Source organism: Capricornis sumatraensis, chromosome 13, assembly GCF_032405125.1.
Source record: "Capricornis sumatraensis isolate serow.1 chromosome 13, serow.2, whole genome shotgun sequence".
Classification (NCBI taxonomy): Eukaryota; Metazoa; Chordata; class Mammalia; order Artiodactyla; family Bovidae; genus Capricornis; species Capricornis sumatraensis.
In genome coordinates, this window is record NC_091081.1 from 64,304,808 (window position 1) to 64,331,575 (window position 26,768).

A 26,768-nucleotide genomic window follows, 5' to 3' on the forward strand; every position below is an offset into this window, starting at 1 on the left:
TGGCCTACTCAGCATCTGGCACTAGTGTAGCCTATTTGTTGAATGAATGAATTTATGATTGAGGGGTTGTGGCTTCAAAGACAAACTGTGACTCTTTCAATATTTTTCAAGGTCAGACATTACACCATTCCCACAGATCCTATGAATGAGTCCAGCATATCTTATCCCATGTTTCACTGGAAGATGATAAGGATGCTCTGTTTAATCCGGCCATGTCTTGCTATCTATTGATGACAACTGCTGATAAATGCTTGCTATTGGAGCTACAGATACTGACTGCCTGATCCTCATGGAAAGACCCTGCTACTGGAAAAAGTTGAGGGCAGGAGGAGAAAGGGCAATAGAGGATGAGGTGATTGGATGGCATCACTGACTCAGTGGACATAAGTTTGAACAAACTCTTGGAGGTAGTGAAGGACAGGAAAGCCAGTCCAAAATCAAGGTGTTGGCAGTCCATGAGGTTGCAAAAGTCAGACACGACTTAGTGACTAAACAACAACAGCAACAAGAAAAGATGGTACAGGAAGGTCATGCTTGATTTTCAAGCAAGTCTCATTAAAATTTCACTCTCAGTTAATTAGCCAGTGAATAGCTACTTTATATATCTCACAAACTATCCATAGGTGGTCCTACTCTCTCTTGGAAACAAAATTAATATTTAAGACAGAATGATAAATATTTCACAATTTTAAAAAGGGAACTAAGTATAACTCTAATGGTATTATTAGATTCTATAGTGAAAATATTTTATTGAAATATCTGTTTTCCCCCATGGTCATAGGACCATCATCATAGAACCCTTAACAGCTACCCACTATGTTTGGGGATATTGGGAAATTTTATATGCTCTCAGAGTTATCTTTCACTCAATGTAATCAGGGTAACATTTGGTCTGCTGAAAATAAGAAATTACTAATAGATTGCATTTCCATTCAAATAAAGACAGTATGCAGTAGGAAGGGAGAGTGAAGAGCATGATCCTTGGGTTTTAATATTCCTAAATCTCTGAGAGCAGACCCAGGATTAAACAGATACTGTGATAAATATAGAACTTAATCTGAGCCACTTAATGATCTTCCATTAAGGTTATTTCAATTCAATAACAATGAAGTCTAATTACTATTTATTGAGTGCCTAGAAGAAACAAAATTTTGATGATGGGTTTCTTGGTAATCCTTAATTGTTCTCAGTTAAAAGCTCTGTTTCGGTTCTGAACATAATTCATGCTTACATGTCTAACTCCCTGACCTAATCTTGGCTCCTCTATTCTTATAATAATCAAATTATGCTCTATTCTCTTTCAAAATTCTGCTTAAGCCTCATCTCTTTTAAAAGCCTTCCCAGACTAATGGGAATACCAATGGATGCCTCTGGTGGCATTTATCCCCACAATCTCTTTAATAGAAGCAGAAATATTGACTCTCAAGAAGCGAAAAGCATGAACTGTCATCTGCCCAACTTCCATTCTCCAAATTCCTCACAGATATACCTCAATACACCCAGACCAGTAGTCCTTATTCCTGAGTGCACATTAGAATGACACAAGGATCTTTAAAGAAGTTCCTTTTAGAAGATTAAGAAAAACCTAATTTGGGAGATCTTGGTCAGGCTAATGAAATCATAGTCTCTGGGGTGAGGCTCTCACAGTTTATTTTAAAAAATTTTCAGATCATTTTAATATTGGCCTAAGGGTGAGACTCTGTACTGCACAAAGCAGGACTCTCAAGTACCCTAATATACCTGGCTATGTTTCTTGCTTTGCTTTGCATGTGTATGTGTGTAAAATCTCACAGAATTACCATTTTATTTATTTATTGGCCACACCATTTGGCATGCAAGATCTTAGTTCCCCAACCAGGGGTGGAACTTGTGCCCCCTCAGTGGAATCACTGTCTCAACCACTGGACCACCAGGGACATCCCTAGAACTACTAGTTTTAAAATTAAAACTCATAGGTCATCTCTTCCAATTAATTTTTTATTTTTGGAAATCTCCTATAAAGGACCTGGTATACTCAATCCATGAATAAAGCACCATTTGAAAAATTTCAAGATTTACTAAGTAAACGATGTTAGGAATATAATTATCTAGAAAGCAAATGCAAGGGTGCTTTGCATTTGAAGTAGCAGACAAAAGTGAATCCAGAGATCAGTGGAACAGTGATGCTGTGATGGACACACCTGGCTCTAAGATCTCAAGTTTGGCTCCTGGAATTTTGAGTGTGTCTCAGCTCTTCCTCCTTCAGCCTGTGTCCTTATTTGCAAACATGTGGACAGTAATGCCTCCAGGCTTGTTTTGAAGATTAAATTCGGTAAATAACTGTGAAAGTAGATGATACATAGTTTAATTTTTTAACAGTTGTACAATTGTGAGAACCTTCTTTCACTGACCTTAACAAGGTAAAAACAAAAAAACTATTTTGCATTTAAATAAGTATTTCTTTATTCTGCCAATTCTAATGATTTTTAAACATCTCAAAGTTTCCCAGCATAACCTGGGCTTTTTGGCCTTTTGGTTTCAAAAATGTGTCCATTTCTAGAAAGTATTCCAGCTTTCTAGAACTCAGTCTTCTCTATTCTTTGAAGCATGTGATAGAAATATACGCTCTGCTGTTGTTCAAAAGGAATTTATCGTATTAGTAACCTACGAGAGAACTAAACTACAGTGTGGAAACTATATCCCTTTCAAAATTTGTTTAGAGGAAGAAAAAATTAATTATTTGAAGTAAACAAACTTCTTTATGAAGTTATGGTTATAAAAACCCAAAGCAGTTAGAGGACATTGTGATTTATCCATCACAAACGAGGAAGAAGTGTTAGAAATGCAGCCGACTAATGCTGTGTGTGTGTGTGCATGTGTGTGCATGTGTGTGTCTGTGTGTGCATGTGTGTGTGTCTGTGTGTGCATGTGTGTGTGTGTGTGTGTGTGTGAGACTGTATTTTCCTGATGGTCTTCTTTTTAGTTTGAGCCCAGAGCAAAGCAAATACCAAAGCTCTTTTCTCTTAGGCCCAGGGCAGCCTATCAGAGGAAGAAAAACAACAGAAGATAAGATCTTAACTAGAGCAATGGGGGCAAGTACTTGGTTTTAACCTCAGATGCAGGGGAAGTGGTAGAGTTTCAGGGTGTTGTTTGTAAAGCCTAAAGTTTTGCCTGAGGCTGAAGTGATGCAGACGTCTCCCAAGGCCTCTCTGATTTTATGTGACCAATTCTAACATCAAGTTTATTGGGCTAAGAATTAAACAGAAATAAATGCCATTCCCTAATATTTTTTTAAGGAAAAAAATTCTTGGAAAAATCATTTCCCATGGTCTCCTATTCCCAAAGCCTTTCATCTGCTTGGTTTTAAGCTGGGGAAATTACAGAAATTGGAACAGTATAAGAAATCGAGTGATGACAGTTGAATCTAGTTAGAGACAGTGTAGCATTGTACTTGGGGGTAGTGGTGGTGGTTTAGTCACGAAGTTGGGTCTGACTCTTGGAACCACATGTAGTGTAGCCCATCAGACTCCTCTGTCCATAGGATTTTCCAGGCAAGAATACTGGAGTGGGTTGCCATTTCCTTCTCCAGGGGATCTTCCCAACCCAGGGATCAATCCCACGTCTCCTACATTGCAGGTGGATTCTTTACCACTGAGTCAATACTTAAATTTTAACTCCATATACCATATGCCTTGAATGTAAGTTGGAATAATGAGTTATGCTATTTACTTTGATTCAAAAGGCACTATTAGATATATACATATGTATCTTATTTCACCTCTATTAATTTTCTACTCTTCAGGCCTAGGATATCTTAAATTGTCATTCTAGCTTCTCAATGCTTTTGAACTGTGGTGTTGGAGAAGACTCTTGAGAGTCCCTTGGACTGCAAGGAGATCCAACCAGTCCAGTCTAAAGGAGATCAGCCCTGGGTGTTCTTTGGAAGGAATGATGCTAAAGCTGAAACTCCAGTACTTTGGCCACCTCATGCGAAGAGCTGACTCATTGGAAAAGACTCTGATGCTGGGAGGGATTGGGGGCAGGAGGAGAAGGGGACGACAGAGGATGAGATGGTTGGATGGCATCACGGACTCGATGGATGTAAGTCTGAGTGAACTATGGGAGTTGGTGATGGACAGGGAGGCCTGGCGTGATGCAATTCATGGGGTTGCAAAGTGTTGGACACGACCGACTGACTGAACTGAACTGAACTGAACTAGCTTCTCAAAGATTTCTCCACAAATTATAACATAGAATCTTCCAGACAGCAAAACTATGATCAATGGAGAAAAATTATAAGTATGCAAGATTCACCACAACATACAAAGGAACTTTCTGGGAAACAAAAATGACCAATAAGGAGTCTGCCTTTGCTTATTGTCCTGGGAAAATTTCAAGTTAAAGGCTAAATAACGAAGCACGTTTGGAGTTGGCCTAAGGCTAAATGATCATCTGCTTCAGGACATTCCTTCAGTAGAGGGAATTCCAGGGCTCAGTAAGAGCTTAGATTGCTATGTCTCCTCCCAATATAAGATTATATGATTTTGGGACTTTCCTGGTGGAGCAGTGGGTAAGACTCACTCTGCTAATGCAGAAGACCAGGGGTTTGATCTCTGATTTGGGAAGATTCCACATGCCTCGGAGCAACTAAGCCCATGTGCTACAACTACTGAGTCTGCATGCTGCAACTACTGAAGCCAGCATGCCTAGAGCCTGTGCTCAGCAACAAGAGAAGCCACAGCATTGAGAAGCCCCTGAACTACAACAACGAGTAGCTCCTGCTCTCCACAACTAGAGAACACCTGCAAAGCAAAAAGACAAATAAATAATTTAAAATATTAATATACATTTTTTAAAAGATTATATGACTTTGGATAAAATAAATTTGACACAGAATACTTTGGTTTCTACCACCTTTCTGATTTTAGATGATAATTCATCATGCTTTTATGAATAAGGCATTAACTTACAACTGAGAGAATGGTGAATATGGCCTATTTGCAAGCTGGAGAACCTCTTGCTATATTCTGAGAGTTCCTTAGTTTTAAAAACTGAAGTACTGAAGTATCACTCATATTTATTGTCTCGGATTCCTTTTACACGTATTCCCTTGGTCCTCTTATACCTTAGCTGCCAATATATTCTTCTGTTTCATGTTTTACCTATTCACTATGTTCAATTATATCTGAAGATGGGGTACTTTAATGGTGGGTTGATTTCCATGGCAGACTAGAGTGAAACTATATACATCATTTCACCAATAACTTTTGCATACTGTGTCCCGTGTCTACTGCAGACATTAAGATGGCCAAAAAGATATATCATTGGTACATTGGATGAAAAATATATTGCATAAAACATAATTTATTCCTTTTAATTTATTAGAAGCTATTTCAAAACTGATAGCAAAGTTTATTTCTTACCAAAAATGTAAGGGGAGGCCGCAGACAAAATCGAGTCTTTCTCCCCAATGCCTGGGCATCGCACATGTTGAGGTAACAGCTGGCATAGGATATTAATAGATAGCCATTGTCCTGGCACCTGGCTGGGGAATCACAGTCTGAGACTATAACCAGTGCAGCTGCAGGTTCTTGTCAGATTTTTCTGAGCCACAGAAATGAGAAAAATAATTGTTTTAGAAATATATAACATACTGGCTCTCACGAAATACCTCCAATACTCAGGAAAACTAAATGAAGTACATTGTAAAATTATTTTTGAACAGTCTCTAAACTATTTAGTCAATTTTTCTACTGGTGGCTCAGTCGGTATGGAGTCTGCCTGCAATTCAGGAGATTTCATTGAATCCTTGGATCAGGAGACTCCCCTGGAGAAGGAAACAGCAACCCATTCCAGTATTCTTGCCTGGAAAATTCCATGAACAGAAGAGCCTGGCAGGCTACACACAGTCCATGGGGTCGCAAGAGTCGGACATGACTTAGTGACTAAACCACCCACCCTACTATCTTAAGAATAAAGAATATTGATTGTAAAGAAAATCAAACTAGAAGAGGTCTTGGAGTAAGAGGAAAATATGGGGCTAAACACTGATATTTGAATATGTATAAACGTGTGTGGTTTACCAATTCCAAATAAACTAGGGATGCAGTTATGAAAAAAAGAAAAAGTATGAAAAAGCTTGTTTTGAGAAGAAAGAAAATTAAACTAGTACCGAAGACCTATTATACACCCCAGATAAAAAGATGCTACTAAATTTCTTCCGCACCCTTCCTTCTCTCTCCTTTCATTTTATTCCATCCCCTTCCACTGCCCTCTGCATTCCCTTTTCCTCCTCTCTCCTTTGCTTTCACAAAGATTTCCTAAAATTGTCAAATCTATAAAGTCGAGGAGAAACCAGCCCTCATACAGCTGCCACTGTACTTCAGGGAGTCTGTATGTTCGTAAATAATTCAAAAAATAATTTATAACAGATCTAAGGGATAAGTCAATCACAGAGAAGTGTGGCGGGTATTGAGGGCTGGGAGAGACTGCACCCTTCCGGAAGTCGGCGCAGGTCAGACAGCGGAAATGGCGGTGGGAATAGAAAGGAAGGGCGTTTACTTACGGGAGACTGGAGATGCAGAATCCACAGCATCTGGACTCTTCATGGATGAAGCGGGGCGAGTGAGGGGGAGACAAAGATGGCTGCCACTTTTCAGTGATTTATACTGGTCCGTCAGAGTTAGGAAATGGATGTGCCTGTCCTCTGAGGGCCACTTCTGTTCTTGCCCCATTCCAGCCGTGAAGTAGGATCAAACACGACTGTTGGTTCCCCCAAAGGAAATCCACCCCAGAAGCCAGTGTTTAGAGGCTGATACTCCTGGGTGTTCTTTGGAAGGAATGATGCTAAAGCTCAAACTCCAGTACGTTGGCCACGTCATGCGAAGAGTTGACTCATTGGAAAAGACTCTGATGCTGGGAGGGACTGGGGGCAGGAGGAGAAGGGGACGACAGAGGATGAGATGGCTGGATGGCATCACCGACTCGATGGACGTGAGTTTGAGTGAACTCCAGGAGTTGGTGACGGACAGGGAGGCCTGGTGTGCTGCAATTCATGGGGTCGCAGAGAGTCGGACATGATTGAGCGACTGAACTGAACTGAACTGTACACGAGGTTTTATATTGTGTCTTGTGTGTATATGGAGACTGGGGCAGATTGTTATGTGGCAAGTCATTTCCTTGTAAGAGGCAAGTCTTCTCCCTCAAATTTTGTTTCTCCCCCAGATTTACTCCCTTCTGTCCCCACAGCTGATGCGTCTCTGGCTCCCTGACTTGCCTCTTCTCTCCCTTGCATAACACTTCCATCTTCCTCCCCTTCTTGGTCTCCTCCCCACCCACCTTTCCCCTCCCTCTGCACAGAAATATATCTCATCACCCCGCCTCCTCACCCTCACTTAATACAGTCTCTAAGTGTCTGTAGTACTGAGGATGACTTCATCTGTGCTCAACAAACAAAAGATCCTTAAGCTGAAAGATCCACCCTCTTTACAGGGTGGCAGATGGATTTGAAATACTCAATTTTTATTTCTGTCACATACAAAAATTTGTCAACCTTAGTATTTAAAAGCCCTGCTGCATGCAGATCTTAAATATCATTTTGTAATCTTGGCAGCCAATCAAAAGTACTGGGAAATAATAGAATCAATGCAAATGGTCCCCAGTGCTCTCTGACTGGTGGTGGGCAAGTAGATTTCTCATCCGTGCCAATCTTTATTGTTTTGCCTATTTTTATCTGCAGAGATTTGGGAAACGCTACCCGCTCCAGTATTCTGGCCTGGAGAATTCCATGGGCTGTGTAGTCCATTGGGTCACAAAGAGTCAGACACGATTGAGCGATTTTCACTTTCACTTTACTTTTTGTTGTTAGTCCCAATCACCTTGCTATGGAGGTCTTTCTGCCACTCACTTGTCTAGTTCACCCAGGCTGCCCTGTATCGGTTGATGAGGAAGCAAGTAATGGTACAAAGAGCTGGAAAATACTACTCCCCTTTCATACAGGTTTGAATACTGAAGAGAAATACTATCTTCATAAAAACAACCATAAAAGCTTTTGCATTCTTTTTGCTTTCCTTTCCCTTCGAGACAAATCTTGTCACCCCTTTTTATTGAATTTGCTTAGAAATTTAAGACTCTTTGATACCAGATGTATTAATTCTTTCTTTTATATTGACAACTTCCTTTTCTGTTTGCTCTTTCTTTTTCTAGTATCAGGTGGAAATCAAACTCATGACAGGGTGGCAGATGCATATTTTAAAAATCCAGGTTAGCATGGAATCAGAACTTATCTCCCAAATTCCTTTTGCTCTGTGGTCTTGGATTTCTGAAGGAGCCTACTATAAACCTGATATAACTCTAACCTCTCATTGATTCTGTGGGCATCCACATCTCATATTTGTAGACTCCTTTATTCTAAATTTATTATTCATTATATTTAATATTCCAGGTGAACTGAGATATGTACACTACAGAGAAAATGAGAATCTTTCAATTGAAGGCATGTTTTGATTTTTCAAAACATTTATTTATTTATTTTTGGCCGCGTCAGGTCTTGGTGTGGTGCGTGGACTCAGTAGCCCCATGGCATGTGGAGTCTTAGTTTCCCGACCAGCAACTGAACCCACATCCCCTGCACTGGAAGGCTGATTCTTAACTACTGGACCACCAGGGAAGTTCCAGTGTTTTGATTTTTTTAATGTGAACTTTACCATAATGAGAATGGCCTTTTAAAACAATATTCCATCCATAATGAAGGTTAAGCAGGTTAAGTATTTGCAAAATACTTGCATATTTCCTTTGGAAATTGAAGTTCCCAGAATCTCTCCTCAATGATGACAGTGATTCCTCCTCAAAATAGTGATTCCTGCTCCAATAGTTTGAATAATGAAATTGCAGTTGTGTCCCCTCTGTTCTTCTTTAGCACTTTACGCATATTTCTATCACATTATAATGAATTTTTATGCTTAAGTGAACCCCTGCAAAATTGCTTTTACTGAACTGGACTTTGAGGATAAGCCATCAGCACACACTGAGTAGTGCTGTAAGAAATAGATCTACTCCTTTGCTGTAAGGATATTATTGAGGATGCTCTTCAGGATATCAGTAGTGTTGCATTTGAAGGATCCTTGAGGGTTTTTCTGTTTGACCTTATATCAGGATTAGCTATGTTTCCTGAGCAGTTGATTGCTTTTATCTGGTGGAACCCGTGCATTGTGTTTCTTCTTTTACAGAGCTTGCCAAAAAACTTAGAGCCAAATTCCTGGTGGATCCTTAGCAAACACATGTGGGCCTTCATTGTATTTATTTTATGTATTTGTCTGCCTCTGTTGTATGAGTCCATCATTGCTTTCCCTTTGCGTCTTTCTCATTTTCTACTGATATACTTCATTTTCTTTTGTTGCACATCTTTTTGTTCTCTGTAAGACCTTTTGAAGAAAAACATAAGAATGAAGACAGTATCTGTAGATACCTCACCAGGATCTGAGCTCCCTGAGAGTGGACTGGGTTTGTTTCTTCATCGCTGCACTTGGATCTGGCACAAACCTTCATTGTATGTTCAGTGAATATTTTTAAAATAAAGCAAATTAAGTTGCCATTATAGAAAAGAATCGTCTGGTAATTTGATCCATGGCTAAACAGCCATGTGGTAAGATGAACGGAAAGGACTGTGAATCAAATTATCTCCTATAGACAAAAGGCAGAAGATATATTATATATGAATCAAAGATAAATTAGATGAGCTAAACCCAAAGTTCCTTCTGTTTTACCTGTTCATAATATGGTGATGACACTTTTGTGACTTATAAATGAATGGTCTTGCTATCTGTCTATGACAGGGCTTTGCATAAAATTGGTACCAGAGAAATACACATTGAGTAGTTAAATCTACTCTGGATACTAGGTTGAGAAATAGAATCACCTAGAAGGCTGAGCAGGAAGTGTCTGGCACTTTTTTCATCTCAGACTGAAACCTAAAAATGTCTTGAGAAATTGAGATTATTGGGACTATTGATTTAATCCAGAGTTGGTACAAAAGACATCTAGCTCACTGAGCAGTGTCTTTTAATGGCAAAATGCCCAACGTTACATAGAACTTTCAAATCTTGATTAGTAATAAAATAATTTTGATCTTTAAAAGCAAACAAAACAATGTGGTAATATGGTTCTTTTTTATCCTTATGGGCTTTCGCAGAGTAGAATATGCTACCAATTTATTAATGAGTATTAGAATTCATGGTATCAATCTAAACCAAATAAATATTGATGAGATTGCCTTTCTTTAAGATCAAAGACTTTTGTCTTTAGGGTCTATGATTTCTTCCTTCAAAATGTCTGTCATGTACATCCTTTCCTCTGGGTTTCGCTGTTGACCTCCTAATCCCAAACTCTTATGATCTCCTCCCCAAAATGGTGCAGTAGATTTTCTTCTGGCTTCTGAGCCACCACTTTTTCTATCCTGTCAGTCCTGAATGTTACTGTCAGACTATTCTTTCAAAAATACTATTTTCATTGTATTATTTTTTATCTAGTAACTTGTTATAACTTCCTATACCCACACAAATCAACTTCAAACTTTTGGGCAAAGAAAGCATTGCTTCTTATAATCTACCATTCTGGTTTCCAGCTGGGTACACCAGAGTGCGCTCTGTAGCAATCTTAGCATCCGCATGGGTCCCTGGTTTTGACTGTCCCTTTAAAGTACCCGTATTTGCACACAACAGGAAGTAGGGTGTGGTTTGTTCTTGGATGAGACTAAAGTTGTGTGCTGAAAACAGTTTATCCTTGACCTAGAACCAGTGCTGCTTTTAGGAAAAAAAACTTGTTTACAATTGAAGTGAAAAGTTAAATAGCTTTTTCAGTTAAAAGGAGCATGTTTGAGTAGCAACAATGAAAGCAAACTTTAAATGCTTCTGCTAATAAAAATGATGATGGCTCTTATGTATTGAGAACTTACTATGTGCTAGGCACTACACAAATGTTATCTACCTTAACTCTGAAATAGATACCATTATTATCTCTGTTTCACAAATAAGCTGTCCAAGGTCACACAGTAAGCCAAGCCTGAAATCTGGGAAATTTGGCTGTAAGAATAGTTTCCTAACCACACAACTATACCAACTCTTGGTGGTGGTGGTTTAATTGCTAAGTCGTGTCTGACTCTAGTGACCCCATGAACTGTAGCCCGCCAGGCTTTTCTGGCCATGACACTTCCCAGGCAAGAATACTGAAGTGGGTTGCTATTTCCTTCTCCAGAAGATCTTCCTGACTCAGTGATCAAACACATGTCTCCTACATTGCAAGCATATTCTTTACTGCTGAGCCATTAGGGAAGCCCTATAATAACTCTTTCAGTTCAGTTCAGTTCAGTCGCTCAGTCGTGTTCGACTCTTTGTGACCCTATGAATCGCAGCATGCCAGGCCTCCCTGTCCATCACCAACTCCCGGAGTTCACCCAAACTCATGTCCCTCGAGTCAGTGATGCCATCCAGCCATCTCATCCTCTGTCATTCCCTTCTTCTCCTGCCCCCAATCCCTCCCAGCATCAGGGTCTTTTCCAATGAATCAACTCTTCGCATGAGGTGGCCAAAGTATTGGAGTTTCAGCTTCAGCATCAGTCCTTCCAATGAACACCCAGGACTGATCTCCTTTAGGATGAGCTGGTTGGATCTCCTTGCAGTCCAAGGGACTCTCAAGAGTCTTCAACACCACAGTTCAAAATCATCAATTCTTCAGCGCTCAGCTTTCTCCACAGTCCAACTCTCAAATCCATACATGACCACTGGAAAAACCATAGCCTTGACTAGACTGATCTTTGTTGGCAAAGTAATGTTTCTGCTTTTGAATATGCTATCTAGGTTGGTCATAACTTTTCTTCCAAGGAGTAAGCGTCTTTTAATTTCATGGCTGCAATCACCATCTGCAGTGATTTTGGAGGCCCCCAAAATAAAGTCTGACACTGTTTCTACTGTTTCCCCATCTATTTGCCATGAAGTGATGGGACCAGATGCCGTGATCTTCGTTTTCTAAATGTTGAGCTTTAAGCCAACTTTTTTCACTCTCCTTTTTCACTTTCATCAAGAGGTTTTTTAGTTCCTCTTCACTTTCTGCCATAAGGGTGGTGTCATCTGCATATCTGAAGTTCTTGATATTTCTCCCGGCAATCTTGATTCCAGCTTGTGCTTCTTGAGCCCAGCGTTTTTCATGATGTACTCTGCATATAAGTTAAATAAGCAGGGTGACAATATACAGCCTTGATGTATTGCTTTTCCTATTTGGAACCAGTCTGTTGTTCCATGTTCAGTTCTAACTGTTTCTTCCTGACCTGCATATAGGTTTAGAACCTAAATCCAGTATCCACCCTGAAACCCGAGAAATGGCTGCTCTAGGAAATAATATTTTGGGCTTATGTTGTAGAAGAAATGCCATCTGGAAAAAAATTTATTTTTTTTTTAACAAAATCGTGATTTATCATGAGCCCAAAGCCAGCCTAGATGGTCATCTCCCCACCTTGCTTCCATTTTTGTCTGGTTCCTCCCGTTATTGTTCAGCAGACATGTTTCACAAAGAAAACCCACAGTTTAGAGAGCACAGTGTTTTATTCCAAATCAGACCTTTCTCTTCAGTACTACAGATTAGAGTGCAGTGGGATTACTCTATAGTAAAGTCCATGCTGTGATCCTCTGTGAGAGCCTCTTGACTAAACCCAATTTGACAGTTTTAATGGCGTAAAAAAATGGCTCAAGTCAGAAAGACCAGAATCAGTGTCTCTCATTTAAAGACGCTTCCAACAGAAATGTGATCACAGACCATATATGAGTAGAGAGAACTAGACAGTCAATGGAACATGAGAAAGCCTATGCCGAGAATTCAGATCTAAAGAGACATTGGACATGAGATGTTGCCTCAGTTGCCTATTACAGTGTAATCAAGTCCTAGTGACTCAAAGAGCCAGTTGTCACACTTCTTTCTAGCCTTGTATCCAATGGCTCATGTTGGTAACCTAAATTGGCCATGCTAGGAGCACCCTGGGCAGGTGCAAACACTACAAGCTGTGACTCCTTCCCTTCCCCTCTTCAGCGGTTTAACAAAAGTACCTCCCCCTAGAATAGCAGCTGTGTACTACTTCTTACAATTCTGTGAGTTGGCTGGGCTCATCTGGGCAATCTGCTTTATATGGTGATGCTATGGTGACTTTTATGGCTGCCTGCAGCTAGGATAGGATTTCTCAAGTTTGGCATTACATTTGGAGCGAGATAATTCTTTGTGGTGGAGGTTATCCTGTACATTGCAGGATTTTAGCTGCATCTTTGGCCTCTACCTACTCAATGCTAGAAGGGACAACCAAAAATGCAGGGTAAAATTGCTCAGGCTGAGAACCATTTACCCAGGAGCTTGGCTGAGGCTGAAACATCAAAGATTGTTCCTTTTCTTCCACTTGTCAAGGATCCTTTGTTAAAGGACAATGTATTCCTGAAACTTGTCTAAGATGGCTATGTTAGTGGCTCAGTCATGTCTGACTCTTTGCATCCCCTTGGACTGTAGCCTGCCAGGCTCCTCTGTCCATGAGATTTCCCAGGCAAGAATACTGGAATGGGTAGCTGTTCCCTTCTCCAGGGGATCTTCCCAACCCAGGGATCGAACCCAGGTCTTCTGTATTGCAGGCAGATTCTTTACTGTCTGAGCCACCAGGGAAGCCCTATAAGATGGCTAGTCAGACTTTATTCAGGGGGACTACTACTTGGGATGAGAGATTGGGCTCAACTCCAAATACAGCAAGAAAAGTAGGAATTTATAGCCACAGAGCGGGGTTGCGAGGTCAGTGGATGGAAAGTTACTGAGAGGAAACATCAGGGGTCGAGACACTGGCTAAACCAACTTGATAGGATTCTTGCTGAAGGCAGCCTGGGCAATAAAAGACCAAGCATGGAATATTCTTGATAAACTGACTCAGCATGATTCTTACTAAAACTAAACTTTCATGCATTGGAGAAGGGAATGGCAACCCACTCCAGTGTTCTTGCCTGGAGAATCCCAGGGACGGGGGAGCCTGGTGGGCTGCCGTCTATGGGGTCGCACAGAATCGGACACGACTGAAGCGACTTAGCAGCAAACTAAGCAGACCAAGGACAGAACCCGAAATTAGAGTCCAATCAGCAAGAGGACTCTGAGGAGTCTAACTCAACTTTGGTCAATGAAAGAGTCTTTGTCATCTCAGTGTGGACTCTTATCATTCCGCAGTCTAGTTTAAGCTGCTTCACAGCACAGTGTCTAGCTTTAAGACAATAAGAGCAAATGCTAACTGGAGCAACATCACTTTCACTGTATTTTAATTGGTTAAAGCAAGTCACAAGTCCAGGTCAGCCTGGAGGGGAGGGGAAACAGACTCCACGTCCTGAAGAGAAGAGTAGTAAACTGTAGTCATCTTTAATCCATATGGTACCATATTTACATTTACAAGTATACTCTGCAGAAGGAAAGGAAATCTTAAGAGATAATTGTATTCAGGATCAGTCAAAATTAACTCCAGAAATAAGCATAACAGCCCTTTACAAGTGGACAAAAGGTGAACCTGATTATTCATGAGTTGGCAAAGAAAAGAAGTGTTACCATACTCTGAGGATACAGGTGTTTATTTTCAGATTCTACTGTATCAAAGGTTCTGAACAATTTTCCCACTGGAAAAATAAGTAGTTCTTAGTAGGTTGCTGATACTAATTTTTTGTTCTTCAATGGAATAATGATAGGCAAAAAGATGTTCCTGAAAATGGAAGCAGTATTGTGAATTTTTGACTGTTTTATATAATTTAGAATTAATGTTTTATGCATCCTTGCCATTATAGCAGTTAGAGTTTACAGAGTTTTTAAGGATCTTTCCCAAGATGTTTTCTAAAGAACTGGTTGTTTACCAGAGAGATCACTGTCTATTTTCGTCTGAATTTTCACATTTGTATCTTTTCACTAGAATGCTAATGCTAGGAGCAAGTGTTTTTTGCTGTAAGGCGCTGCTGCTGCTGCTGCTGCTGCTAAGTCACTTCAGTCGTGTCTGACCCTGTGAGACCCCATAGACAGCAGCCCACCAGGCTGCTCTGTCCATGGGATTTTCCAGGCAAGAGTACTGGAGTGGGTTGCTATTTCCTTCTGCACTCTAAGGCACTATTTTCCCAAAAAAGCAGAACTCTAGTTTCACAGAATGTTAATGGGTATTACACATAAAGGAATTTATAGGTTGTATAAGCTCAGGAAATTCTAAGTTAGGAATAAGCAGGTTTCTTTACTGCTGGATTTCTTAGGGTGTTTACTATAGTAGTGTATATTATAACTCATAAAATATACAGTGTTTCTTAGACTTATTTAACCATAGAAATGGAGGCACATCTTATATAACTAGTGTTCCTCAGGGTACCCCTGGTAGAAATTATATAAGATGAAAATAAAGGAGGAAGAAAAAATTTGAGAATTCTATTTAAGATCAATCAAAATTTACTCCCCAAACAGGCAGAGCAGTAGCCTTAGCACTTAAAAAAAGCTGTCCCTGAAGCAGGCACTTGAATCCAATAATGTACTATGCTGTGTTTGTTCTAAACATCAGTAGTCTTTTGAACACAGAGTTTTAAAATCATTTTGCAAAAGTTTTTTACATTCATGAAATTTAGTCCTCAAAGATTTCATTGAAACAGTAATTCAGAAAGAAAGAACTGGAACAAGCTTGTACCTTTTCTCACTCTTTTTTGTCACATTGACAAAGAAAAGTTGTTTACGGTGTATAGAGATCAATGTTTGGATATATGGAAACATGATGAAATGATTACCACACTCCACCCTTCTTATAAACTAAATTTGAAGCATTAGGAATTAGAATTTGGATGACAAGCAGTATATTAACATACTTGTGGGCAACTTCTCAGATAGTTTTCAGTGATGCCCATATCCTGGTATTCATGTCTTGTATGATCTTCTCCTCCTGACTGTAGGCTGAGCTTAGCGAGTTTCTTCTAAGGAACAGAGTGCAGCAAAGGTGATGGGTATTACTTCTGAGATTAGGTTGCAAGTGACTGGCTTCTGTCTTGCTTGCTCTTTCCTGCTCTCTGACACACTCAGATGAGGCTGCTGCCCTCTGTGAGGAGGCTCACATGATAAGGAATTGAGGGAGGCCTCAGTCCAGCAGCTCCGAGGAGCTGAATCCTGCAACAACCTCAAGAGTGAATCTGGAAGCAGATCATCCCCCAGTTAAGCTTTGACTTGACAGGACTTCATCCCTGTTGACACCTGAACCTGGCCTTGTGAGAGACCCTGAGCCCGAGGACCCTGCTAAGCCATGCCTAGATTCCTGATGCAGACGCTGTGAAAGAATGTGTTTGTTGTTCTGAGCTACTAAATGGTGGGGCAATTTGGTAGGCAGCAATACAACTAGAAGACCCATGCTGTCTTATCTGAGTCAAACCTTGCAGACAGCGGAAGAAAAGACTAAAGCATTGTGGTGAAATTGTGCTTTAGAGTGGCAGTGTAGAAAAATCCTGATTTAATTGGGAGAAACAAAGACGATCTTGAAGATGAAATCTAGGTGAGAAGAGTCTTGAAAATTTCTGTGCCAGTTCAGGAGGAGAAAGAGGGTGTAGAAAGTGATAATAGTGTGGTCACTGCAATTGCTGAAGAAGATATGGTTGTCCTAGGGCTCCTTGGTATACAAAACTAGCCTCCAAGAGATCACCTTTTGGTTTAACTATTGTGCTAGTTAAGGGGAAGAATGTCAGGGCTACCAAGAACATAGTAATATGGTTTATTTTTTTTTATTTTTAGCGGTGCTGGGTCTTCGTTGCTGCGTGGGTGTTTCTGTAGTTGCAGCAAGCAGGGGCTACTTTTCTTGCTGGTGCATGGTCTTCTCACTGTGGTGACTTCTCTTGCTGTGGAACTCAAAGCAGGTAGGCTTCAGTAGCTGAGGTTCCCGGCGTCTTAGAGCACAAGTTCAATAGTTGTGGCTCATGGGCTTATCTGCTTTGCAGCACGTGGAGTCTTCCCGGATCAGGGATGAACCCGTGTCTCCTGCATTGGCAGGCGGATTCTTTACCACTGAGCCACCAGGGAAGCTCCTCATGTGGTTATAGAAGGTTCCGCTCCTTCCTGTCCCCTCACCGTGACCTCAGGTTTGGACTGTTCCTTTTAGATGTTCTTCTATACGTTGTTTTGTTCCACAAATCTGTATCAAATACTTACCGTCTGTTTGGCACTGTTTTAGGCACTGAAGATTCCATGAAGAAATCCTCACCCTCTTGAAATCTACCTTCTAGTGAGGAAAGACAGTAAACAAAGTAAATAAACATTGACATATCATATAGGAAGAAAAAGAAAAAACATGTAGTTTAGTTATTCAGTACTACTGGGGAAAAAGGAAGCAAGAAGAGAAGAGAGTGAGGGAGTTCTAGTTTTCTTAGTTATCAAAGTTATCAAAGTCTGGAGTCTAATCAGCTGCATGTCCCCTGCTACACGGGGCCCATTGTAATCTGATTATATTCCAGTTCAACCTGACAAACCACCAGAGTCTCTAAGGCTTTCTCTCTCCCTTTGGATGCTCCGTTCTTATACTTGACCACATGGCATGCAGGATCTTAGTATCCAACCAGGGTAAAGGAGGAGCTATTTCCAGAGGAAAAAAAACTGGTGAAAAGAGATAATATACATTGTTCAAGATATCTTTATTTGAAGTGATATTAGCAGATCAGGATAACTCTGGCCCAAATGAATCAGTTCCCTCTGAGAGCTCAGAAAGTGAAAGTGAAAGTGAAAGTTGCTCAGTCATGTCTGACTCTTTGCGACCCCAGGGACTTAGCCTGCCAGGCTCCTCTGTCCACAGAATTTTCCAGGCCAGAATACTGGAGTGGGTAGCTGTTTCCTTCTCCAGGGGATCTTCTCAACCCGGGGATCGAACCGAGGTCTCCTGCATTGCAGGCAAATTCTTTACCATCTGAGCCACAAGGAAGCCTGAGAGTTCAGAAGACAAGCACAAATTTCAAACAGGAAGCCACACATAACAGCCACATTGAAACAATGACCACTTATTCTCCTCCAGCCCTGAACATTAGCTTGTTGCCCCTTTTCTCAAGGGTGTAAATGGTTTAGCTTAGTGACCTTGGTTTGTTGCTGTGTTTTATTTAATTGTACAAAGACCTGAGTGATGGAGTGGGTGATGAAGTTTGGGGGAAGGAAACCTTAGGTAGAGGTACAATTTTTTGAAGTTTATTTCAGAGCACATGAGTTGATCAGGGAAATTAAAGAAGCCATGGGTGGATGTGCAGAACACAGTAGCTTCCTTGGTTTCTTAGAGCTCTTCATGTTTCCTCTGGAAGTATCTGAGGACAGAGCTTTGTGTCACCTCTGCCATCTTGTGCTTTTTAGCCTGGTTCTGTCTTTCCTTCCTTTCCTCCCTCCCTCCTTTGTTCCATCTCTCCCTCTTTTCCTCCCACCTTCAGAAATGATGGAGAAAAGGGAAAAATAAGAGGGCTAGAACAGTAGGAGTGCTGTAAAATTCCACATGTTGTATGAAAGTAAAGAATGGAATCCTTTAACCCTACCTAAGTTTTATTTTTAACATTTTGATTTTAGCACTTCTTGTTGTTGTTGTTGCGATAAAATTGGAACTATTGCCTGTGTGTCAAATTTGACTAAGGCTAAAAATAGGCTAGCTAGGTTGAGCGTGAAAGAAGTGGCCCAGCTTCTCCTTCCTCCCTTTCATTTTGTTTCAGTTTGAATGAGAAGGAGGTGGCTCACACAATGAACAAGAACAGCAACTGGCTGGGTGTCTGTGTTCTTTCAGCCAATTATGATATTTTTGTGGGAAAGTTTCCAATTCTGAAGTCTCAGTTATGTAGAGGTGGGAGGCAGCTGGTGTGAATGTCTGTCTGCAGGGTACATGCATGATTACTCTGATCCAATATGGCACGACAGCAATGCGCTTATTCAAAAAAGTAGTGGTCTCAATTTCCCTGTACTTTAAAGCATCTTTATCCTCACGACTTAAAAGTAAAAACCCAAAAAGCCTTAAAGAGAAAAAAAGGTCAAAGCTGAGTCACCAAAATATTTTGAGATCTCTCAGCCACATTTAGGGAGGGATATCAGTAATGAAATTAATCTAAGTGTAATGGCCTACATTAACTGTTATCTTCCTCCACTCCAATAGCCTCCCCTTGAAGTCGTCATTTCATTAACTACCATCCTTTTCTCAATTTTCAGAATTTCTTACCTCTCTCCTTCATCCCTCACATCCAAATGGCCACCAAATCCTGCCGAATCTACCTTCAAAGCATTTGTCCATTTACTTACTCATGTATTTGTCATGCACTTACTAAATACCTACTGTGTACGATGCACTGTGTTAGGCACCATGGGATACAGTGACACCTCAGAGAGATAGCTTCTGCCATCACACAGCTTATTGTCTGGACGGGGGAGGGGGTGGGCCCAGGCAAGAGACAAGTAAACAAGCAATTTCCATACTGTGTGTAAGCTCTTGTGAGCAAGGTACAGGGAGTACATTGGGATCCCAGAGAACTGATGATTTAGCTGAGACTGAAAGGTTCAGAAGAATGTAGCCAGAAGAAGAATGCTTTAGGCATTATCCATTCTACAAAATTTTATCGAACACTAACTGTGGGTCAGGCTTTATGCTAGACTCTGCAAAGTTAGAAAGATAGACAATCCTGCCTCCCCAACTGCTTAGGGGAGTCAGGGTGAAGGAGACATAGACATGAAAATTGTTGTTGTTGTTCAGTTACTAAGTGGTGTCCGATTCTTTGCGACCCCCTGGACTGCAGCATGCCATGCTTCCCTGTCCTTCATTGTCTTCCAGAGTTTGCTCAAACTCATGTCCATTGAGTCGGTGATGCCATCCAACCATCTCATCCTGTCACCTGCTTCTCCTCCTGCCCTCAATCTTTCCAAGCATCAGAGTCTTTTCCAAAGACTCAGCTCTTCAGATTAGGTGGCCAAAATATTGGAGCTTCACCTTCAGCATCAGTCCTTCCAATGAATATTCAGGGTTGATTTCCTCTCTCCTCTGGCAAAATTAGGGAATTAAAAGATTCATCACTTTCCTCCTAAAAAGTCCAACCTGCTCCTGAGTGTGCTCTCTTGCAGCTCCTGGCTCTATTATGAATGCCCAATATTCCCAGGGAGTTTCCCCATTACGTAAACACAGGGCAAGTACTTCCCTGTCTACCTCTTTATGTTTCAGAACACAACTAAAGATTTTTTAAAAAGTTAAAAAAAACCTAAACCCTTTTTATTTTGTATTAGAGTATAGCCAATTAAAAATGTTGTGGTAGTTTCAGATGGACAGCAAAGGGACTCAGCCATACATATAGATAAATCCATTCTCCCCCGTACTCCCCTCCCATCCAGACTGCCATATAACATTGAGCAGAGTTCCAAGATTCTTTACTGGAAAGCTGGGTTGATTAAAGAAGATCACACTGTATAGGAAGGGAGAACTGTAAATTGTCAGTTAACATAGTTTTCCCTCCACAGTTCATGGGAAAAGAACATATACACTCAACAAATACATGCCAGCTGTCCTGCTGAGGTGCCCAAGACAGATAAAATGTCCTACATGTTGAACTTTCATTTGAGAAGCAGATAGACAGGAAATAAGTAAACATATATACATTGACAACCTAATTAGAGATGGATGAGGTGGTACTTCTGATAGCCGTTTTGGGGAATGGCGTCAGTTCTATCATTGTGAAGGAAGTGATGTGTTTGAGCTGAGACCTGAAGGGTGGGAAGGAGCTAGTCTTCAAAAAAGCCGAAAAGAGTTGCAGAAAAAGAGACCACGGGAAACTGTTCCTGGGGTTCCCTGCCCCTCAAGTCACTGCCTTATCACTGGTGTCACCCTCTGTTCTCCACCTGCTCACAACAGTGGCCGCCGGGCTTTCAGGACAACTCAGTCCACGGGGATTGGGTGTCCCGTCCTGGAAGAGCCTGCTTCTCCGTCCCTGGAGAAGTTTAGTATCATCCCTGGATGGTGGGTTCTGTTTGAACCAGCGGTTTCACCACTACTCTGTGACGGCCTTCTATTCACGGACTCTTCTGTCCTTTCTCATTTTCTAGGAACTTGACTCGATTTCTTTAATTAGTGAATCTACAATTGTTTCTGAATGGCAGAGCTTTTTGATGTATGATTAATTAGAAACCCTTTGTTTTCCAATTCTGTTCTGGTCACCCCTCCACCCCCATTTTCTCCCGATCATATTGTTCTAAGACTCAATTACATGAAGGTCAGAAGGCCTCCGACTAACTCCAGATGCCACTGGACTGGCGTTTAGGGCCATTTCAGGAAGGTAGGTCCGCAGGCACCCAGGTGCAGTCGGAGACCCGGAGTGCGGGCGCCCCGATGACGTCACTCCAAGGCTGCCGGCTCAGCGCGGGGCGTGACGTCACGCGGGCGGGCCAGGCCACCATGAGGTCACCTAGTGGGTGCGGCCAGGCCGAATCCCCAGTGTCGTCACGGGAGGGGGCGGGGCCAGAGCGTGTCAGCGAAGCCGAATCAAAACAAGCCCGAGACCCGCCTTTTCCCTCCGGCTGGAGAGCTTCTTGCTCGCGCCCCGAGCCCGCGGCGCCCGCGCGGCTGCGAGCCTCGGGTGACCGCGCGCCGGCTCCAGGAAGCCGGGGAGGGCGCGGCAGCCGGGATGGCGCGGCGCGGGCCGCGCGGCTAGACGGGCGCCAGCGGAGCCGCCGGCCCGCGCCCTCCGTTCTCGGCCTCCCGAACCCGGCGTCGCGCCGCTGGGAGCTGCCTTCACCGACGCGGGGCACCTGGACGCTCGCGAGATGCCCAATCCCAAAAACAGTAAAGGCGGCCGCAAAAACAAGCGCGCCAACAGCAGCGGGGACGAGCAGGAAAATGGAGCCGGGGCCCTGGCAGTGGCGGGCGCGGCGGGCGCGGCGGCCGGGGGGGCCCTGGCGGCGGCGGCCGGCTGCGGAGCAGCGGCGGCGGGCGCACCCGGCACCGGGGGCGCGGCGGGCGCGGGAGGCGCGGGGCCGGGCGCCGCCAACGCCGCGGCCGCCGCGGGGGCTGCAGCCGCGGGCGACGCCAAGAACGGTAAGTCGGGTCCGGTCGGGCGAGCGCCAACTTCCTCACCGACGGGGACGGCGCGGCGGCGGCGGGGCCCAGGGTGGCGCGGGCGATGCGTGGACAATGCGAGAGTCAGGAAGTGCTCACCCCGCCCCTCCGCCCCGCCGCGGCTGCCCCTTCCCGGTCCCCACGCACCGCGGCGGCGATCGATCGCCGGCCCCGGCTCGGTGTCCGCGCGGCTCTCCGGTCGCGCGCCTCGGGCAGCCTGCGCCCCAAACTCCGAGGGGCTTTCGGGTCCCCGGTCGGGGCGGCGCTCCCCTCGGGCCCTGCCCGTTGTGCTCGCGCTGGCAAAGCCGAGTGTGTGCTCTAGACCAGGGAGGACGAAGGAAGGGAAGAAAGAGCTGCTCAAGTTGAGAAGAATGGTCCGATTGGAAACTTAGGCACCAGTTCCTTCTTCCCTGTGCTCCCCTCACCCACCCGCCTTCGCCTCCCCTGAGTGAAGGGGAGCCTCAAATCCCGGCCGACCGGGGCTTGCTGTGTCGACTGCCACAGGTGAAGAAGCCCCGAGACATTTTTACTGTAGGGTGTGTGTGTGTGTGTGTGTGTCGCTGGGCTGAGGGGGCGGGGGTGTGCTCTTTAATTCTGCTCGCTTGAGGAAGGAAGAGAATCTGAACTTGACTTCCGTTCTCAGCCCGGAGTTAAAAAAAAAAAATCATTATTTAATTCTACTTCACATTTTAGGAGGAAGCTTAATAACCTGAATGCACCTTTTGAGAGAGCGTTTAAGGAATAGTGAAGATGCCACAAGATTGCCGTTGTCACTGCAGAGACACAGTCTTATAGCGTGCTGGGCAAACACTTTTTCGGGCTTGGGCAGTTCTTTGAATTCCTCTCGTCAAGCAGGTTTTCAGAGCAGGGAATATAGGTATATTTTAATGAAGAGAGATTGGGTTCCTAATATCTGACTTTTAACTTGTAGGTTTCAGCTTCCAAAGCCCTTCTTTATGTAGATCACTTACTTTTTAAACTGGTGAACTGCACTTAGAAGAACCCGCATGGTTATCAGAGCAGAGGAGGCTGAAGGTTAGCCTATTAGAACCTTAGGCCCCTTGGCTATATCTCTGCAATTTTGAAATAGGAAGGTTCCCCACCCCCACCCCCACTCCCACCCCCCACCCCCCCCCCCCCGCCGCCCGCCCCCCAGGAACAAACATCCCATTTGTGAATGTTTGAAAAGTCAAAATTTGGCCAGACTGTCTTTGGCGTGTTCTGTTTTTTTTTTTTTTTGCCACCCCATGGGCTGTAGCCCGCCAGGCTCCTCTGTGAAATTCTCCAGGCAAGAATACTGAGTGGGTTGCCAGTCCCTTTTCCAGGGGATCTTTCTGACCCAGGGATCAAACCTGGGTCTCCTCCTTGCAGGCAGATTCTTTACCTTCTGAGTCACTTTAATCGACCCCCTCCCCCATCCCCCGCTTTTTTTTGTACTAAACTTCATCTTGGTATTGATGTGGCAGAGGAGAAAGAAGTGACTCCTTGCTCAGCCATTCAGTTTTGTCATCTCGGGAAGGACAGCTGTTCTGAGCTTCAATTTCCTACCCTGTAAAATCGGGGAAAAAAGAATTATGCTGATTGAATTGGCTCCCTCAGGAAGTTATCCGTGAGGCTCAGAGTGTCCCTTCTCTACCCAGTCCCCAGTACTTGTTGTTTTAGAAGCTGGTTACATTTGTAACAAGCTTAGTCAAGTTTGTCAAGGAAAGTAAGTGATCAGTGAATGACAGCTGTCATTCACTCATTCAAAAGATACTAAGCATTTACCATGTTACAAGTACTGTGTTAAGTATTAAAGGACAGGTGGCAATCAAAGAAAGGACCTACTGGTCCTCACCGGAGCTTGCATTCCTGGGGATGGTTCAGAGGGCTTACCCTGCGTCTGCTTGAAAGTTTCACGTTGACTGTTCCCTTTTCTTCTTTAAAAGATAAGACCTCGTAAGTGGTGTGAGGGAATGTTTTCCTTAGGCTATGGTTATGGTGCCCCTGTTACTGCTTTCCACTGAAGTGGCAATCTCAGGTATATTTAGCAGTTCTGTGTATGTCTGTGTGAAGGTATGTATTTGTGATTTGGAGTTTGTTTTATTACATGAATAGAGGAAAAAAGGAATAAATGGGCCAAACATTGCGATAATCACACTTAGAGAAGGTACAAACTTATGTTAGAGCAGTGAGTTGCAATTTTTTTGCTTTTAATGTTTGTTTATTTATTTATTTGGCTGCTTTGTGTCTCAGTTGGGCATGCAGGATCTTTAGTTTCAGCATGTGGGATCTAGTTCCCTGGCCAGGGATTGAATCTGGGCCCCTGCACTGGGAGCACGGGTGGAGTCTTAACCACTGAACCACCAAGGAGAACCCAGTGAGTTGAATTTTATGATGCCAAATTCTTGATGCTGACGTGGTGTGAAGTCTCAGTGAGTGATCCATCTTAATGTGAAGAATCTGTCACTCCAGTTGATGATCATTGCACATGGGTGCTGAGGTCTCCTGTGTGCAAAATTGATAAATAAGGAGATTATAAATGCTTTTTTGTTCTCTCTCTCTCTCTTTTTTTTTTTCTGTTTCAAGATGTGTTTTTTAATGTGGACGTGGGAAAGGTGGCATTGGTGAATTTTTAAAGGAGGGGGCAGCTGATACGTGCAGCCTCTCATCAACTGATAAAACCCACTTATTTTTAAATTTCAGGATGATGTTAATTGAACTCATAGTATTTCTAAGTCAATTTTTTATTTAGCTATGACATGAAATTTCATAATCATGAATATTACACATCATTTATTTCAAGAGTGTAGTACATTTACATTATTAAACTTTTAAATGATTTGCTCTCACTGTTCAAGTCCGTTGTGATCTACATCTGCAAACATTCAAACTTTATGACTTCACCTAAAGTTAATAGTATTTATTTGTTTTTGTTTGGAGTTCATAGAATGGTTTTATGTCTTGTGCTTCCTGGGCAGTGTGGACACTAGGGCAGGGTAATATTGTTCATAGTTTTTCACTGTTAGTCAGTAGTTATTTATAACTACTGATTCTATAAAAAAAGATTTGATGGTTAGGGAAACCTTGAGGAAGCCGTGGCTGAGTTATAGTTGAAGTTAAACTACTTGAAGTTAAGCTTCTTGGTTAAGTTGAATATTAATTGTAAGGACTTTGTACCCCTAAGAAGAAATTAATTAGTACATTTTCAGATACTGGTTTATGAAATTTTTGTGGGGATTGGAGTCAAAGATGAAGAAGCACTGTCCTCTTTCTACATAGTAAACATCTGTTTGCACATATTGCAACATTTTGATTGTAGATGGACAAGATTTGCAGTGATTAGAAGGCAATGGCACCCCACTCCAGTACTCTTGCCTGGAAAATCCCATGGATGGAGGAGCCTGGTAGGCTACAGTCCATGGGGTCGCAAAGGGTCGGACATGACTGAGTGACTTCACTTGGAATCATGCATAGATTATACCCATGTATAGTTTCACTCTGGAATTCTGGTTCTATAAGGCCACTGGTTTTCGCTTGAGGCCTAAAAATATATGAGCCTTGGTCATAGTATCTACTTTTTAATGGGCCTGGATCTTAAATCCTTTTTATAAATTTCTGTTTTATGGATGACCATGGTTCACCATTCCATTCATTCCTGACTACCGCCAGAACCTCTGGGCTGCTGAGTTTGCCTTCATTCATTCAACCATGCATTCATTATTCTTTGTAGTAGATTGGGTTAGTTTACCCAGTGATTAATCTTGCATTTATTATAATATTATGTATATAATATTATACATAATGTTAAGCTGATGCTTAAGCTCCAATACTTTGGTGACCTGATATGAAGAGCCAACTCATTGGAAAATACCCTGATGCTGGGAAAGATGAAGGCAGGAGGAGAAGGGTTGACAGAGGATGCGTTGGTTAGGTAGCATCACTGACTCAATGGACATGAATTTGAGCAAACTCCAGGAGATAGTGGAGGACAGAGGAACCTGACGTGCTGAAGTCTATAGGGTCCCAAAGAGTCAGACTTGGCTTAGCAACTGAACAACAACAACAATATATAATATAATATATTATATATATGTGTGTGTATGTATGTGTATATATATATATATAGTGGCTGACTTGCATGATACGAGCCTACTAAGGGTTAGCCACTCATGTTAGATTCTGGAAATAGTCTTTGAGACAAAGATTTACCTGCCACATGTTTACTGGATGTGCTCTTTGCATCATTAGTGGTCAGGGAGTGAGGGAAGCAAGACTGAGCAGAGGGAGGAGCTGAGCTGTGATGCAGCGGGAGCTCTGGAGCTCCGCTGGCCCTCCTGAGTTATCTTACCTTGAGGCATATGGGCGGGGCCTTAACTACCCCCCCTCACCCCCACATACACATTGGTTGGTCATTGGACATGGGGTACCCCCAGGAAGAGGGAATGATCTGGGAGGGGGGTGACAACTGTTAGCTGTAGAGCTTCTGTGGACATTTCAGCAGAGTAGTAAGTATAGGTACATCACTATTTTTAATGATTGCATATAATATACCATTGTGTGTCTGTATCTTGGATAAACTGATCATTCTGCTCTTGTTTGATCTTTAAGTTCTTATTTGTATATCTCTAAGCGTTATTCAATGGCACCCCACTCCAGTACTCTTGCCTGGAAGATCCCATGGGCGGAGGAGCCTGGTAGGCTG

The 26,768-nt window shown here is 42.7% G+C and overlaps 1 protein-coding gene across 1 annotated transcript in view; it reads left to right on the forward strand.

The window, feature by feature from the left end:
• The first annotated feature begins 21,792 nt into the window (after window positions 1–21,792).
• HECA (hdc homolog, cell cycle regulator) overlaps window positions 21,793–26,768 on the forward strand; it is a 43,915-nt gene continuing 38,939 nt past the window's right edge. The window contains exon 1 of the mRNA XM_068985111.1: window positions 21,793–22,063. Coding sequence (XP_068841212.1) covers window positions 21,793–22,063 — 271 coding nt within the window. The remainder of the gene's footprint in view (window positions 22,064–26,768) is intronic.